This window comes from Lacerta agilis, chromosome 9 (assembly GCF_009819535.1).
Source record: "Lacerta agilis isolate rLacAgi1 chromosome 9, rLacAgi1.pri, whole genome shotgun sequence".
NCBI classification, from domain to species: Eukaryota; Metazoa; Chordata; class Lepidosauria; order Squamata; family Lacertidae; genus Lacerta; species Lacerta agilis.
In genome coordinates, this window is record NC_046320.1 from 38,639,866 (window position 1) to 38,657,930 (window position 18,065).

Below are 18,065 nucleotides of genomic sequence, written 5' to 3' on the forward strand. Positions count from 1 at the left end.
GCAGCAAACGGTCAAAGGATGCCACACAAGCTGAAGGAAGAGATCCTCCATTCTCTCTTCCACTGTTGAATGGAAAGTGTATGGCACTGTGTGCCATGAAGAGAACATAATAAGAGCCTTGTTGGATCAGGTCATCTAGTCCAGCATCCTGTTCTCACTGTGGCCAACCAGATGTCTATGGGAAGCCCACAAACAGGACCTGAGGTTTAGCAGTGGTACACGGAAAACCAATGGTATAAAGCACCAAAGGTAGCTCATGTGCCAATTTTTTATTTTTATATATTTAACGCACTTGCATCCAGCTTTCTTCCACACGGAAATCAAGACTGCAGACAGTTGGTCCCCAGATTGTCTTCCATCCAGACATTACCCACACTCAGAAATATGTTGCTTTGACAAGACAGCTGCATCATGTGCCTCCAGACAATGCTTTGGGACAGATTCTAAAACTCACCACATCCTATGAGTGACTACCTCAGGGCAGTGGTTCATAGCTTTTTCTGACTTAACTAAGGCTAGTCAATATGAACAATTGGGTGAGGGAATGCTTTAAAACTGACCGGAAATGGGTTCCTCTGTTGGTGAACCATTCACCTAAAGATGCTCATCACTCAGAACCTCTAATTTTAATCACACCAACCACCTAAATGTGACTTGTGATATGGTAAAAGTCCTAGGTTCTGAAAGGGGGAGTGGCCACACATGATCAGCTTTCCACATGGGACAATATTTGTTAAGTCAGATTTCATAAATAGGAGGAATTCCTTCTATCTGGCAAGATGGTAGTACCAACTATTTTGTTGACTGCACCTTCTAGTACTGACATCCAAAAAGCACATCATAGCTCTTTTCAGATATTCCCTCTGTGTAATTATAATTACACATCCATTTCCAGGCCCAGATCTTGCCTTCTTTCAAGGGGTGACATCTGGAAAAGGCTGGGAATACTGCATGATGAGCATTCTCAGCCAGGGGGAGACCATATCCTTTCTAGATGATCTCTTCAATGAATGGTTTGGGAAGGGGGAGGAAAGGGATGTGAAAGGCACAATGGTGGAACAACCCCATTCTGCCCCTCCAAGTGATTACAACTGCATGGAACAAAATGCCTGAAATAATTCCTGCGTGACACACACTGGGTTATAATAGGCCATCTGGACCACCTTTAGTATGACCATGGTTTGGTCTTCATCCCTTTCCTAGGTTCTCCTCCACCTTTTTCCAGATTTGCCATGAAAACTGCACATATTTTGATATTATTGTTGACTTCAGTGCCCCTTGTATCTCTTGCACAATATATGTCAATGGAAGTATACTAGCTGTATCCTCGTTTTGTCAGGACTTGGGAATTGCTTAGAGCAATTGCTGTTTGCTTCAGATAGTTGAAGCATAAAGCATACCATCACCATTGTGACTTTTGTGGGGCATAGCTGAAAACAAGCCAGCTGAAAGCCCACCAAAGTGCACAACATGTACATCAAGAAGAAACATTTCCCTATGATTATATCAAGTACAAAGGCCCATACAAGGAAAAGCAAACACATCTGTGCTTAGCACTATGATGGCTAGCACATTATAAATACCTAAGAAAGTAAATTCAGGGACCTGATCTTCCTAGATTAGATAAACCTCTGTGTTGTCATAACAGACCTCCCTGATGCTAAAACTATGAAATGTCTGAAGTAATTTGATCACTGAATGTTGGTGCTTCACTTGAAGAAGAAGAAAAACACCCACAGAAGTATAGTGCTCTTTTTCTGAAATTATCTACTTTATATATTATTTTATAACCTTGTCATATCATGTAGGCCAGCTCCTCATAAACATAACAAAAACTTGACAAGCAGATCTGGATTAGGCCAAAGGCATATCAAGTCCAGCATTCTGTCTCCCACAGTGGCTCCCAGAGAAGCTAACATACCCTTGCCTTTATTCCTTTTATGTCAAGGTCCCCCTTTGCTTTCAGAACTGCTGCCTTTATCTCAGGAAGAGCCCTGGTTCTTGCTTCCTGTTCAGAACATCAGTACAATAAAGCAGTGTTATTCAACCTTGGGATACCCAAGCTTGGGATACTTCCATACTATGGTAACATAATCAAACCATGTGTCTCTCTTCAGTTCACACCATTGGCTTGTGGGTGGGATGCCAGAGAAATGTTTCTCACAATACGATCCTTGTCATAAGAGGGGAAGCCTGACTTGCCTTTTTGGGCAGGGATCCCACATTCATTGTCATGCCTAGTTCAGACCACAGGTTATGGAAATGAAGTCCATAATCTTGAACAGAATTCAAGCAGAAGTTCAGTAGAAATTTGTATCATAAGGATTCCACTGACAACATGTTTACGCCTTGTAAGAGGTCTGTGGCACAGATATACTTAGTTTTCTGATTTGTGCATTGTGTGCTGCATAACACAGACAGGCTTGGCACACTTAATCATATGTCAAAATACGGTTTGAATAATGTGAATAACACATACATAGAATGGAAGATGACAAGATCCTCAAGGATGTGCTCTACAAGGAGCTGGCTTCAGGCACTAGGCCTGTTGGCAGACCAATTCTATGTTACAAAGTTGTCTGCAAACGTGACATGAAGGCTGGCAATATTAACCCCACCATATGGGAATTCCATGCAAACAAGTGCAGTGCCTGGAGACAGACAGTCAGGTTGTGTATTCACAGCAGTGACCAGAGGAGCAATGACTAGAGGAGCAATGCCCACTGGGAGGAGCGCACAGAGAAGAAACTCCATGGTGCACCTATAGTTGCGAAATCAGATGCCTTCATCTACCCCAGCTGCAATAAAACATGTCTCACCCGTATCGGTCTCTACAGGCACAGCAGGCACTGTGACTCTCCCAACAGTTTGACTTTATCCCCAAAGGTGCACTCTTCCACTGTCTGGCGTTTGTGGAGCTTTCAGGATGGGGCAGAGTGTTGGTGAGAATAGGGCTGCATGGCTGCACTTGTGAAGGCAACACAGAGATTCTGATAATACTTCAGTGTACCCACCACCCTGTCCCCATCAAGGTAAGCTGCAACCTCCTGGTGTAAGGAAGGGTTTGGCCTGTTTGTCCAATATAGAGAGCTGAAGGGCATTGCTGGCATTTGATGGCATTTCATTTCATTTGTCCTGATATCTGAGGACATCAGCTGGGGTGGAAAAGGGCGTATTCTTTTAAGAGGCTTCAAAGAAACACACTGGGGAAATGGTATAGTGAGATCTTTATGCCTTATGACCCTGATGTTTTGTTTTGTTTTATTCAATTATAAGCCCGTTCTTCACTGATAGCCTCAAGGCGTATTACATATAATAATATTTATTTATTTATTCAATTTATAACCTGCCCTTCCTACCAGAGGAGCCCAGGGCAGCAAACACGTCAATAGCAATACCATTAAAAACATTCCCCAAACAGTTATATTCTAAAAACCCTCACATTCCCTGTGTCAATAATTTTAGGGTTGCTAACAACAGTTTACCCATTAAATTCCTGGGTAAACAGGATTGTTTTTAAATTCCTCCTGAAAGCCAACAATGAAGGAGACAGATGAGGGTGAGGCATTCCTACAAAAGGGGAACCATCACTGAGAAGGCCCTTCCATTAGTCAATGTCAACCAGGCAGCCTCCAGTAACATAAGCATGAATTGAAACACCAAAAACGATATAAAACTGGATCCTAACCAATGTTAAATCAAAGCTTTCATCAAAACTAGAATGGAAACAGTAAAATCTAATACACAACTAGCATATCCTTAACAAAAAAACAACCAACCAACCAAATGAACTTCTTCAAAATGCTTGCACAGAGAGGCACGTCTTCAGTTGCCTATGGAATGGCATCAGCACTGATCCCAAATGTACCTCTGGTAGTAAGTCATTCCAGAGATGGGGTGCTGCCACAGAGAAAGCCCTTTCCCTTGCATTCACTCCCTGTACCTCAACTGTGGGTGGGACCATCAAGAAAGCCCCTCATAGAGATTTTAAGGCCAGGGCAGGTTGAAATATCAGAGGAGGTGCTCCTTCACATCATTTAGGCCCAAGTCATCTAGGGCTTTATAAGTTAACATCAATACCCTAAATTTGACTCAGAAGCTGGTCAAGAACCAGTGTGGTTCCTGGAAAACTAGCATTATAGGGGCCCACCTCCTGATACCAGTTAGCATCCTGACTGCTGCATTCTGCACAAGTTGTAGCTTCCAAATTATCTTCAAGGGTCACTCCACACAGAGTCTGTTATAGCAATCCAGTCGGGAGGTTACCAGAGCATAGGTAACTGTGGCTAGAGTTTCCTGTCTTTGTGCTTCCATTGCTTGTACTGACTTTTGACAAAGGACCTCAGGATGTGGCTATTCTCTCTCTCTCTCTCTCTCTCTCTCTCTCTCTCTCTCTCTCACACACACACACACACACACACACACAGTGTCAACCTCCTTTCTTTAATTACATTTTCTAAATAACATCTCATTTAGTTGGTTTTGAAAATTTCTAAATAGAAAATTCCTTTGCTTACAACAAATGACATGTCAGAAGAAGACTTTTTAAACACTTTTTAAAATTGTTGAATGCTCAAAAATGAGTTGTACACATAGTAAAATTGAAACACGAATTATCTAGCACTGTGTGTGGGATGCAGCTCTAATTCATACACTGCATGGAAAAGAAGCTGGCAGTCTTCACCCTACTGCACACATCTCCATAATAGCAGGGTATAAGGCATACAATTTCAAGGAACACCCACAATGAAAACTATATTTTCCAAATAGAGCCTTGTTTTGGAACAAGTTCAGTTAATTGACACCATGGGATTCCTCTTGAGGAAACACAGAGCATTAAAACTACACGTTCATGGAAAATGATAAAGTATCATCCTTATTCCTCATCTAGGTTCTTCTAACCTAGGACACTGGGCCCAAAATCAACAAACGCCATAATGTATTTAGTGTAAAACAGACTGCCCAAATATTACTGCAGTGTTCCACAACTGCAAGCAAAAGCTAATAGCTATCTTGTTCAGAGCTATAGGTCTCTATAGCACTTGGGTGCATTCCATATTTTTCATCTTATTCCAACAAAAATGGAAAAGGAAGTGAAGGATGCTGCAGTTCACATGTTCATCTGTTGTCAGGAATGGAAATCAGTGCAGCAAAAATGATCAGTATTCATTCACATCATCTCTCTCTCTCTATATATATATATAAGTCTGCAAATGGTGTGTAATTCATGGCTTTTAAAAACATTGCTTTGACATTTCCTTTACAATGAGATGAATGTAAGTTATCTAAATGGTTACGTAGCTTATGTAAGTTGCATAACTTACATTAAATAGGGAGGAGAATGGCATAGTATTTGGCAGAAACTAAACTACAGGGGAATGGAAACGCCGTTGATAGTGAAGAACACAGGTTGGGAAATTGCTGCCTTCCTACATCCCTGTTCAGAAAACACCAAGCTGTATTTAATCCTTACAAACTGTCAACAACACATCCTTCTTTACCAAACTATCAGCATGACCCATTTCCTTCTCTTTTAAGATCTAGTAACAGTGGTGCCACACCAGTGGGAGATATGGTTCATATGAAAGAAAAGAGAACATTCAAAACACTTTGTTCTGCTCCTCATCACAGTTCTGAAAGGGAGAGGATAAAAAAATGTTTTTCCTCTCCAATGCAGTGTTGGATAGAAGACTCTCATCCTACCTCTGCCCAGCAGTAGGGGCCAAAAGGATTGGAATCTGCTCTGCTGTAACTCTGCCTGTTTGCTTGAATATTTGAATGTAAGGGGAACATTTTGCTTTCTATTCAGGGCCACATTCTCTCAGGAGTAATTAGTCAGAGACTGCATGCAAGTGGTGAGCAGAGGCCAAAGTCAATGGTGGGCAGAGGCACTGCAGTTTTCTTTTCTTTCAGTCACCCTCTTTTCTCTTTCTCTCTCTGCCACTCCCTTCCCCCGATTTTCCCTCCTAGCATCCTGCATGGAATCCAGGTTCCCTGACCCACATATTGGGGTCCCTAAATAAATGCATTTATGATAAGAATTTAGGGCAAGTATTTTTCATTTATAGGGCCGCCATTCAACTCACTTGTGTTGCTTTCAGTAGTTTAAGCTTGCATAACCGTGCAAGATTGTGGCTACAAGGCTGTTCAGGGAAGGGTTCTCTTGCCAAGACACTCTTGTGATGTAAATCATAATATGGAAAGTGTTGGTGTCTAGATCTTCTTGTGAGGCAGAGAGAAGTACAGTAAAAATGTAGGGACAGCTTGGTTTACCTGTGTCTGACCTGAGCACATATCCCTTCAGATTCTACAAAGGCAAAAGTTTCTTAGCTCCCTCTGCATTTGGTATACTAGAAATAAAGAGCAGAAGCAGCCACACGAGCAAGTTAAGGAAAGCCAGATCTTGCAGAACAGGAATGGAGAACCTGTGGCCCTCAGGTTGATGAATTTCAACTCCCACCAGCCCCAGTAAGGATGGCCAGTGACCAGGGGTTATCATCATCATCATCATCATATTTATTTTTAAATTTATTACCCACCCTTCACTAGCAGGTCCCAGGGTGGGATACAACAGTTTAAAATTCGTAATTAAAAATAGAACAGAGTGCAGTCACAGTAACAGTGTGGGGCCCTGACACATCCCAGGTGTCAAAGACCAGGTTGTTGTTTCTTTACAATCAAGAGGCACATATATTTTGTGAAATAAATAAAAATAAAAATGAGGATGTGTGTCTTCAGCATTTATTGAAAGCTGTATAGTGAAGAAGCCAGACATACAACTTAGGGCCTGCCATGGAGAATACTCTCTCCTGAGCCACCCCAATGAACCTCTGAGGGAGATGGAAATGCCAAGAGGGCCCCCCTCTGCTGATCACAAAAGCTGGAGGGTCTGTAGGGAAGAAGATGGTATTTCAGATATTTGGGGTCTAAATCATTTAGCATGATTGCCTTGAATTGGACCCAAAAACAAACTGGCAGCCAATGCAGCTGTTGTATGAGAGTTGTAATTCAGCAACACCTGGAGGGCCACATGTTTGTCACCCTGTGTAGAAAGAGGGGTTTCTGAACCCCTTCACATAGAAACCATCTCTATAGTGACAATTTTGGTATATTAAATAGTGGCGTCACTGCACAAAAAAAGAAATCAGCTTGAGATGCTGCCCCATTTCACAGCCAGTGCACAAGTATGTCTATAGACAAATATGCTGATGCTCTTACAAATGTTGTAATGTTCAATACCAGAGATGGAGGGGAAACTGCTGCATAAAGTGTGACATGCACCTTATTTATCTCTTTATTTTCTTCATAGAAACTTCATAGAATCTATGAAAGCCTCAATAAGCAACAGAAACTGTTTGAAGTTTGTTGCTTTGGAAAGGAGCGCATACGCAAACGCCAGCGCTTGTTAAAAAAAGCGGTTGGCAGGCAATCGACTTAAGAACTCAATATGCAAAGCTGAAATACCTTTACGTATATCTGTAATACACTGTGATTGTGGCAAACTGTGAACTTTTGAAATTATTCCTAAAGGAATTATATAAGAATATTTTACTCCCGCCGCCCCACAACAAAAAAAATATATGGAAACACTGAAGTATGTATAGTTGGCCTCGGTGAGGGATTTGGCTGCGGAAAGAAACAAAGAAGCAGATGTGGTTCGAGATTTAGGGAAACTTTCTATTAAAATTTAAGCCATTGTGACAAGCAAAAACAGTTCGTAGCCTGGAGGGGAGCAGAAGGTGGCTGAGGTCAAGGAGTCTAGCTCATATATTCTTAAGAGCCTATCTTCAGTATCATTTCCCTGACATATGTTTTCTCTTTCACGGGGGTTCTTTCATTCTCTTCAGAGGCTTTGTGCTTTTATCATGTTGTTTTCATTAGATTTATTATTAAAACACTACTATCATTACTTAAATGGTTGATCTCAATACAATAGAACTTGGATACAATAGCTTTGTAAGTTTCAAAGGGACACATTTTGTTCCATACTCTGCTGCTCAAGCTGTCTAAAAGAAAAACAGGGGAAGTTTGTCTTATAGCAGCCTTTGCCAACCTGGTGCCCTCCAGAAGTTTTGGATTGCAGCTCCCATAGCTGTGCTGGCTGGGGATGATGAGAATTGTAGTCCAGAACAGCTGGAAGGCACCAGGTTGGTGAATACTGTCTTATAAGATCTGCAAAAGGACTATGTTATGACTCTATACCCTCATATAATTAAGTTACCAAAACAGTATATTGTTATTACTGTATTATTATTATAATTAATTAAAACTGCATACCGCTCCTCGTCCAAAGATCAAAGGGCAGTTCACAACATAAAAATACAAAATGAGAACACAAAATATGTAATAAAACACAAGGAAACCAATAACCCCCTCCCACAAACACATTTAAAAGACTATAGAATGTTAATCTCTTAGTAATCATTTAGATATTTCCTGAAAACTGTGTTATTCAGACAATGTGTCATCCTTTAAAAATATGTTATTGCTGTTGCTTTGAAATTAGTGGTTATTTTATTACAAAATAATAAAATACCAGTTTTAATAACAGAAATATTAAAATGTGAATTAAAAAGTACAAGGTTTTTTCTCAGACTTCTCAGTTCTTATCCACTGAAACTAGTAAAACCTTTCTTAGTCAATTTTGTCTGTTGACAGTTCTTTTTCCACAACAGTAGGGCTGTGGAAGCATTTTCTGTTATGATTAATCTAGGTTTGCTATACCATTCATACTAACAGAATAAGACATGCAACAGTATCTGTCTTTATAATATATATTTTCCCACATAGATGCACACTTGAAATTTATTCTGTGGGCATTTCTGTATTATTTCCTAATGGACAATTAGCACAGTCCTATACATGTCTACTCAGAAGTAAGTCCCACTGAGGTCAATAATGCTGGCTCCTAAGCAAGTGTGTGCCATAGGAATGGAGAACCTGTAGCCCTCCAGATGTTGTTGGACTCCAAATTCCATCATGCTTGACCACTTGGCCATGCTGGTTGGTGCTGATGGAAAATGAAGTCCAATAACACCTAGAGGACCACAGGTTCCCCCACCCTTGCAGACTAAAATACACTGAGAGCATTTTCCAGAGGTTCTTACATGCATGGTATCTGCACACCCATTTCAAGAAATTTCCTTGAAATAACTTTGCCCACCAAATCCCTAAACTCTATGAACTGCCATGATTTTTTTTTTAATTGGTGTGAAAATTACTGAAATGAAAAGGCAGGCAAAAGTAGTGCACATGGTAGACGAAAAGTCATTTCTCCCTAAAGTAGCTTTCACACCAAACTCCCAAACTTCTTTGGAAAAAGGTGGAAAATCAGACCATGGTACTTTAAGGGATACAAGGTACTTTAAGGGATACAAGGAAAATAAGCATACATGTTTTTGAATTGCAGAGTAATTCTTATTCACTCAGAAGTATGAGTTCAATAAGATTTAACTCCTAAGTAAGTGTTATAGAGTTGCAGCCTATGTATTTCCCACGAATGTTACAGTTGGAATTGTAATCAGCATGTTATTTTCATTTATTATAAGTGCCAACGTCAAGAACATGCTCAACTCTCACCTGTTAGGTCTAGTGACAACAGTACCATCCTATGTGTGTCTACTCAGAAATAATGAAACATACTTCCAAGTTAAATGTCCATAGGATTGCAACCTGAAATGATTTTGATATATTATGTGTGTTTCTTCCCTTGTGTGTTTTTTAAAAAAAGTTTTATGATTTTATTGTTTTTATTTTTGATGTTAGACACTTTGGTTGTTTCTTATGAGGTGAGTTAATACATACAGAAAATGGGACAAATTAATACCAGCTATGAAATATGTCAATATCCCTCACTGCCCAGAAAGACAGACCAACTGGATTTTTTTTAATAGGAAAGAGACATTCTCATTAGGTCATATGTAGTATGCGTTGTTACAAGATTTTGAATTGTACATAGCTAGATAATCACAGAAGATGAGAACAGATTCCTCTTCAGTAATGTAATTTTCTATACCAAGTCTCACCACAAAATTTAAATGCCATTTTGTGTACAAAGCAGTAATGCAATAAGGGAAACTTGCACCTCAAATGAGCAAAACAAAAAGGAGAAAAGCTTCTGGTGTTCAATGATGCAATACTTTTTATTTTAACTTGCTGCATTTAGGAGCAAGACACATTTCAGGAGGTTGAAAAGCTTGCAAGTTACTTAAAATCCAATCAATTCAAGAAGAAGAACAGAGCATAATAGTTGCATCTTATCATGCACCGAAAGGCCAAGGAAGAGCCATCCTCTCAAGCTGATGCAGTGAGAGCTCCCCCTTCTGTATTCAACAACGAGAATGGCTAGCCACATTAGGTGTCAAGAAACAAATATCTAAAGGATCAAAACTGTTTCCACAGAAATCAACTATAAAGAACCACACTCTTTAGTGGAATAATTTGAGACCTGGATTCAAATTATTTCACTATAGTGATAATATTATGCACACAATTATGTGATAAAGAACAAATATTTAAATAGAAAGGTTTAAGTTATAGGTGTCAATGGAGCCGAGCATTTTACTATATGAAACCTTATACTAAATCATGCCTTTTCCTCTTGCTGGTAGCAGCCTTCTAAGCATTCAGGGACAGGGATTTCTCCAATCCTGCCACATGAGCTCCCTTGCTAACTGGCAGTGCTAAAGACTGAACTCAGAACCGTAGACATACAAAGCATATGCTCTACCACTGTAACTATATTGCTGTTGAGCCTATTGAAATAGCTGGCCAATGTAAGTCTAAATGAATGAATCTCAAGCATCATGAATGTTCATTAGGTTGGAACTATGAAGAGAAAGAGGAGAGATGTCTCCTTTTAAAATATTTGCATACTATTTTATCTTTTAAAATCAAAGGTGGCAAAAGTTGAAGCTGTAGAAAAAGTAATGTAGTGAGTATATCAAAAAGCAAATAGGCAGGCAATGGTCAATAAAAAGAATTCTAACCTTTATTCCACTTTGAACAAGCTTGTGTATGTCCAGAAATGGCTCCTTGATTAAATCCCCTTCAGGTGTGAAAATCTTTACATATCCCTCTTTCTCCAGGATGAACAGGCGCTGTGATCCATCTCCACAATGTGTTGCTCCAACAGGCTGCCTCAGGCCACTCGCAACCTCATGGATGCAAAAGCAGTTGTGTTTATGCTTCCTTAAAAAAAAAGTAATAAAACACCATTTTTGTTATACCTAAAGATTACTGCCTCCCTATTTAAAATTTCCTGCAAGAAAAGCAATCTGCAAGAAATCAGAACGTGTGCTACAATAGTTAATGTCTTGCTCCTACTATTCACATGGTTAGCTGTATTCAGTAGGGCAAGGAAAGGCAATGTTTGGTATCACATATTTCAATCTGAAGGTGAGGTAGCTTTCAATCTGACAGGAAGTGACTGAGGGAGATGTAACAACATGCCTCAGCTGATGGCTGCCCATTCCCTTGTAAGCCAAATTGCTCACCAATAGTCCAGGACTGCTATGGGAGTTAACAAGAGGACTAAGGTCTCCTGATACCTGAGAATCTCTCTCAACTGTTTGGACACAGATACTACCTACAGGTAGGTGACATCACTCCAGGTGAAGGAAGGAGGTAGAGGACAGCTACCAGTGGGGGGGGGGGGTTGAATAGAGAGGCAGGAAGGGAGCATTCAGAGGTTTTGGTTGGAGATTTTGGCTGAAATTAACTAGAATTGGGGAGGGGAATTGCCACCTACTGAATGTGTGGCTTCTTTATATTTGTTGTGCTCTGCTTCTGTGTGGACAGATGCATAACTGACCCCTAATCTTACTTTAATGCAACATGTGATTAATTTCTAAACATATTCAAAATTAAATTAAAAACAGCACGCTATTTGAAAAAGGACTAGGACTAACTTTTGGAATTGTTACAATTAACAGTAATTATAAACAGAACAAAGCCCAATAGCTTGTAGAGATAATATATACTGTATAACAGAATGTATAATACATAACATATTATTAAATTTTATGCATTATAAAATACACTATATATTACAGGATAATATAATACACACCTACATAAATACTATTTACAGATTTCCCCCCCCCCCAGAATTGGAGGAATTAGGGGCAAATATACTTTTAACTGAATTTTAACCTTTTAAAAAAACGCACACACAAAGAATTAACCCAAGGGGTCAATTGACCACCATGGGTAGTATAGATGTTAGAATTAAAACTGAAAAAAGAAGAGAGGGACTGAAGCAAATTTATGAAAAATGAGACTTTCCTTTCAACTCCAAACTCATGCTGACCCTAATCTCTCTGTGTTCAAAACACAGGTTAAATTTCCCATTACCCTGGGATGAGTACTAAATACTGAACACATAAGAACCCTTCAGCCTGGGTGGGGGGGGGGAATATTTGCTGCACAAAACTTAAATGATGGAAACCCATTTTTGGTCATAAGTGGATAATGTAGAAGAAGGGCAAAACAACAACCAGGAGTGGTTAACTGATAAGAAATCAGAGAGGAAAATCAAATTACCAACAATTAAATTTAGATAACATTTCAGATAACACATCTGCAATGTATTTGACCCAGAATGAAGTCAATGAATCATTAGTAAAGTACGTATTACACAAGAATTCAATACATTATAAAGAATGGACTGCTAACAACAGCAAGAGAAGGCAACATCTGGATGACACAGCTGGGAAGCATAAGCATAGACTGACTCAACTCAATGTCAACTACAAAGATTTGTCAGATTTTTTAGGTTAAGCAGTATTTATCTTTATGAACCTGCTGATATCTTCTACTCTGCCATATTCGTCCATCTGGTCCAAATAGTTAGAAGCTGGTCCTCGAACTTGTTTTCTTGGAAAATCTGGAAAGCACAAGCCACCATCTTTTCTTGTATAATAGAAGCAAAAATCATCCGCTGTAGTTTGTAGGAAACCTTTAAAAGTGAAGGAAAAAATGTTTAGCTTATTAATGAATATTGATATTTTGTTCATAAATATACCAAGAGCCTTTGTATAGACTAAAAAGGAGAATTTTTAAAACATCCTTCTCGTCTTGCAAAAGACTCTCTTTAATATGGACAAATAAAAACAATCAAGTCTTCTTGTGGCTTATTATCAGACAGTTCAGCAGTACAAATGAATGATATCAAATACTTGAGAAATTAACAGAGAAATTAATGAATTGTATTTAAAGCTAGTCCTACTCAGACCTACTGAAATTAATGGGTCCAAGTTAGTCATGTCTATTAATTACAATGGGTCAACTCTGAGTATCAATAATCCAATGTTTCAATTTTAGGAATTACACCAATCAAAGAATCTACAAATCGGGTCCTCCATTAAAGGAGGGCACGTGTTGCGGTGAAGCCAGCAACCTGACCCAGTGTTGTGGGGATAATTGGAAAAGAAGGCGACAACCCCTGATAGGTCAGTCCCGTGTTGCTGGGGTGAAATCTAGCCAATGGGATGTCGTAAAATGCAGCAACGCAGGACCTATTTAAGCCCATGTGAGGCTGCTGAGCTTCCTCTTTGGTGCCTAATGCATCAGAACATGGACATCTGATCGTGGACCGCTGTCGCTCTGAGAGTCTTCTACCGATTCACGGTGATCAATTCTCCTTTATCTTCCTCAGTTTACCCTTTAGAGCCTAAATTTCTTTCTTCCCTGTTTTTTCCCTTATCCTCCTTGATATCACCCATGGTCGCTTGGGGTTTTACCCCCCACCCCGGGGCCTTTGGGCCTTATCGGCTGAGTTCTGCAGTACCTTCGGGATTATTACTGGGCGGTTTGGAAACAGTGGTGGTGCCCGTTAAATTCCCTTTGTTGGGTCCCATTGCCTTAGCTTGCCTGGGGATAGGTTTCCGGGAGCTCGACGGGGTTAGAGAGGGTGGTTCGAGCTCCATCTTGGGCCCTGTGTTCTTGCTGGGATTTGCTTGGCTTCGCTACCCAGGCAGCACTTTTGGCAGTGAAGCACCTATTTCCGAATTGTTTTATTGTCAAACCTGCTTAATTGGCGAACAGTTTTGCCATTTGGCGGGATAATGCAATTCTGAGAATTTGAAAAGATTTATTTCCCCTGGATATAATCCTAATAAAAGGGTCCTTTAGCAGGGTTCTGCCTAGCATTTAGCGCTTGGCTCCAGTAGTTGCATTAGCTTTCTCGAGTGAAGGAGACGGTTTTGAGCCATACGTCTTAGGCGCATAAGCCTGCCATAGAGCCAGAAATTCAGTACTGATTGGCGCTGGGCCTTGTTAGCTGTGCTGTGCATTTGGGCAGGAACGCCATTTTGAGTGGAGAGTGCCTCCTTCTTTAAGGCCCTGATGGCTGCCAGTTTGTTTTGGCGCAAATTGGAATTTCCAGGGGGCGCGATTTTTGTTGGTCTGCAATAATTTGTTTCTTTAAGTGGGGAATTTTGCATTTTGCCTTTGCCATGCCGGGTAAGCGTGTGCCTACGCAGGGGCAGCAGGGAGCGAGGGCAACTAGGAGCACTTCTCAGCCTCCTCATTCTTCTTCCCAGAGAATTATTCCTGTGGATATTTTGGATCGTATGTCCACGCTATTGGCTGGCGTGGGATCCGACCCGGCAGTAATTAGCAGGATTAATGCAGAACTGGATTTATTAACGCAGCGTCTTTCTGAGCAGTCCACTTCCCAGCCGGGCCCTTCTGCTGCTCCCCCCACTTTTGAAATACAAACCCAATCTGATACCAGCGAGGCTGGCGAGCCACTGGAACAGTCGGGGGTTTTATTTTCCCAGTTGCAGCAACAGCAGTCTGCTGCGGCAGTCCCAAGTGGCCGCGCAATGGTTGGGAGCGGGGGATCTGGTTTATTGCAGGTGGCACAGCAAGGGGCTTCGACCTCTCACGCAGTTCAGCAAGCAGCAAGTGGTGCCCCGATTCCTATTTCTCAGTCTGAGAGTAGGTCTTCTACTTCCCAGCAAGGTTCCTCGCTGTCTTCTGTTTCTCCTTCTGTGCAGGTCCGTTCACTGCCAGTAATGGAGGCAGTCAGTGTGCAGTCATCTAATGATGATCTGTTGACACCTGCACCCACCCCCACCCCCGCATGGAGGGAAGAAACGCAAGAGCGGCCATTCACGTCGCAAGGCGAAAAAGCACAAGAGTGCTAACTCCTCCTCCTCTACTGGTACGTCATCTGATTCAAGCGATGAGGAGGAGGATGCCCCCACTAGGCTTTGTTGGGGTCATGCGGAGGGGTGCATGGGTCTCCCCCGTTGGGCCTGGTTAACAAGGGCCAATACACATAGGGCCAAATACGGCCTTTCTTTGGAGTGTGTGAATGGTGTCCCAGTGAAGGATATTACAATCTCTACCAATTCAGCTAGAGATATAGTTCCTGGGGCTCATTTATCTTCCAAAATCAGGAATCGGATTGTGAATGGCAAATTTTTAGAAATGTATAAGTTGCTTCCCCCTAAGTAGGAATCCCAGATCAAGGATAAGGCGGCTGCCTTTCCCAAGAAAAAGGCTGGCAAGGCTAGCCTTTCATCCGAAGAATGGCTAGATGCCTTTCAAGTCTTTGCTGGGGTAATTTCTGCTGCATATCCCAAGAGAAGCCTTCATCTTTGGATGTATTTATCTGTGGTGCGTTTGGCTTATTCAATGGCTGGTGAAGCTGCAGCTGTTGCTTATGACAGACAATTCTGCATCAGGGCTTGTAGGGTGAATACAGCACGCTGGGATCGTAAAGATCTGGACGTCTGGGCTACTTATGTGGCCCCACACATCGAGGCAAAGTCCTCGGAGGTGGCAATAACCAAACCTGAAGCCAAGAAGGCTGCAAAAAGGATCTTTTATTGCTGGGAGTATAACGGGATCCTGCCAAAGACAGGTGTGCAAGTATTCTCATTCTTGCGAGAGGTGTGGGGGAAACCACTCAGCTGCATCTTGTGGTTTCAAGCGGCCATTTCATGCCTTCAAAAAAGGTGGAAAGCAGGAACCAAAATCCACCCCCCCAAACAAGGTGATAGTAAATGAGAGTCTTCTCTCTCTAGCATTTACTCGCATTCGGTAGTTCCCATTGAGGGATTGGTTAACAGGGTACCCTGATCGTGCGTCTGCCCAATTTATTTGAAAAGGGTTTTACGAAGGCTTTCGCATTCCAGTGGCGTTCCCTCCAAAGTCGGCGAAAGTGGAAAATCAGAAGTCCGTTAGAGAATTGCCTGAAGTGGCCAGGCACAAAATAGGAAAGGAACTGGCTTTGGGCAGGATTGTGGGTCCATTAGCAACCCCTCCTTTTCCTGATCTTCATTGATCTACTTGGGGTAGTGCCCAAGAAGGCCCCAGGTGAATTCAGGCTAATTCATAATTTGTCCATTGCCAACATGCCTGCAGCGATGGTGATCCAGCTGGGCGAAAACGAATTGCTGGAGGCTCCCGGCCTGAGCCTGTGGACCCGCATGCAAGAGGATCTGGAAGAGTTGGCAGCAACTATCCCTGGACTCAAAATATTTTGGTTGCAACTCTTGCAGAGGCACGAATGGAGAGGAAGTTGTGGCCAGGAGACGCGTCCAGAGCGTGGTGGCCAGGAAGTTCTTGTCTATGGGGGGGCCACTCATTTGCCACCCAAGCATTACTTATCGCAACACATCCCTTTACAGGCCGGACGGTGTCCATTTGTCTGTTTTGGGGAATGATTTATGGCTGACCTCCGTGTCAGCGGGGTTAAGGGATTGGTTACAGGAGTGAGTATTTGGCGGCGAGCGCTCACGCTCTGGGTGGCGGATAGGCTCTGGTTCAGGTGATAGGCATGGCACGTGATTTGGCCACGCCTATGGAAATGCAGAATATTCCGGTACAGGAACCCAGGGACTCAATGGTTTGTCAGTCCCCGAAAGGGGTCTGGCCAGTGACCGAGTCCCGGGGACATCAGAATGGCTGATTGGCGAACCTTCCAGCAGCTGTCCCTGGTGTTCATCCTTGTCTGTCCCACGAACGTGGCTCTGGGACAGGGCTGCCTGCACGGGTGCAGGGAGATAGTCGAACCAGAACCTATGCAACCACTCACTTGGTTGTAATCAATATAGTTGTGGCCTAAATTCTGCCAAAAACCAAACCAAATATTTGAGTCATGTGTGAATTTATTTTGGGAAAGGTTAAAGGTCTGAACACACAAACAGAAACTTTAAAATATTATTGCATGCAAACATCTTATATACTGTTGTTGTGTGTGTTTTTGGGGGTTTTTTTTAAACCAAGGGCAAACAGCAAGAGAATTTATGATACATTAAAACGTCATGGCATATGAATGCCTTAGCAATTCTTAAAGCCACTTAGATAACACCAATGAAGACAATAGAGCCTTTCACAGCAGCCACTAAAATCCATAACTATTGCTCTATGAAATAACATTCTCTTGTGAACACTTGCCATTTCTCCACTAGCTCCACCTTAAAATTCCAAGACACTCCACCAGTAGCTAAGAGAGAAGCAAAGCAGGTGTGCAGCCACAAAAATTACCAACTCTGGTCTAGTCACTATCTCATAGCCTAAAGTGCAATCCTAACCATGCCTGTAAGAAGTAAATCCTACTGAATTCAGTGGGGCTTACTGCCAAGTAGGTATGGTTAGGTTTGCAGCCTAATCTACCTCACTTTATTTTGAGGATAAAAGAGAGGGCAAGTATGCTACCCTAAAAACTTTGGTGGTAAAGTGGGTAAAATGTTTTTTTAAAAAATAAAAAAATAACCTGCTAAACATTTAGCTGAAACCATTTAATATGCATGGGTTTGTGTCAAACATTTGTTACAAGTTTATTTTTCTTGATTGGTGACTGCATATTTGCAGTGAAACACCATCTCATGAGTAAATAGATCAAGAAAGTATCTGATTAGAAGACATGCCAAAAACTCAGAATTAGAGTCAACAATGAATAAACCACACCATAGTGCTAATGTATTTACAACATAATTTACAGAAACAATTAATGGCAGGATATCCAATATCAAAACAACAATAAGGCACAGTCAGTGTGGTCCCATAATACTACTGACTGGCTGAGAAGGAGTTATACTTCTACCCAG

The 18,065-nt window shown here is 41.5% G+C and overlaps 1 protein-coding gene across 5 annotated transcripts in view; it reads right to left on the minus strand.

The window, feature by feature from the left end:
• HHIP (hedgehog interacting protein) overlaps positions 1-18,065 on the minus strand; it is a 74,550-nt gene that overhangs the window by 37,849 nt on the left and 18,636 nt on the right. For all 5 annotated transcript variants that reach the window (XM_033159719.1, XM_033159720.1, XM_033159724.1 and 2 more), the window contains exons 3-4: positions 12,802-12,958; positions 10,989-11,190 (exon numbers count right to left, since the gene is read on the minus strand). In XM_033159719.1, the coding sequence (XP_033015610.1) occupies positions 10,989-11,190; positions 12,802-12,958 (359 nt within the window). The remainder of the gene's footprint in view (positions 1-10,988; positions 11,191-12,801; positions 12,959-18,065) is intronic.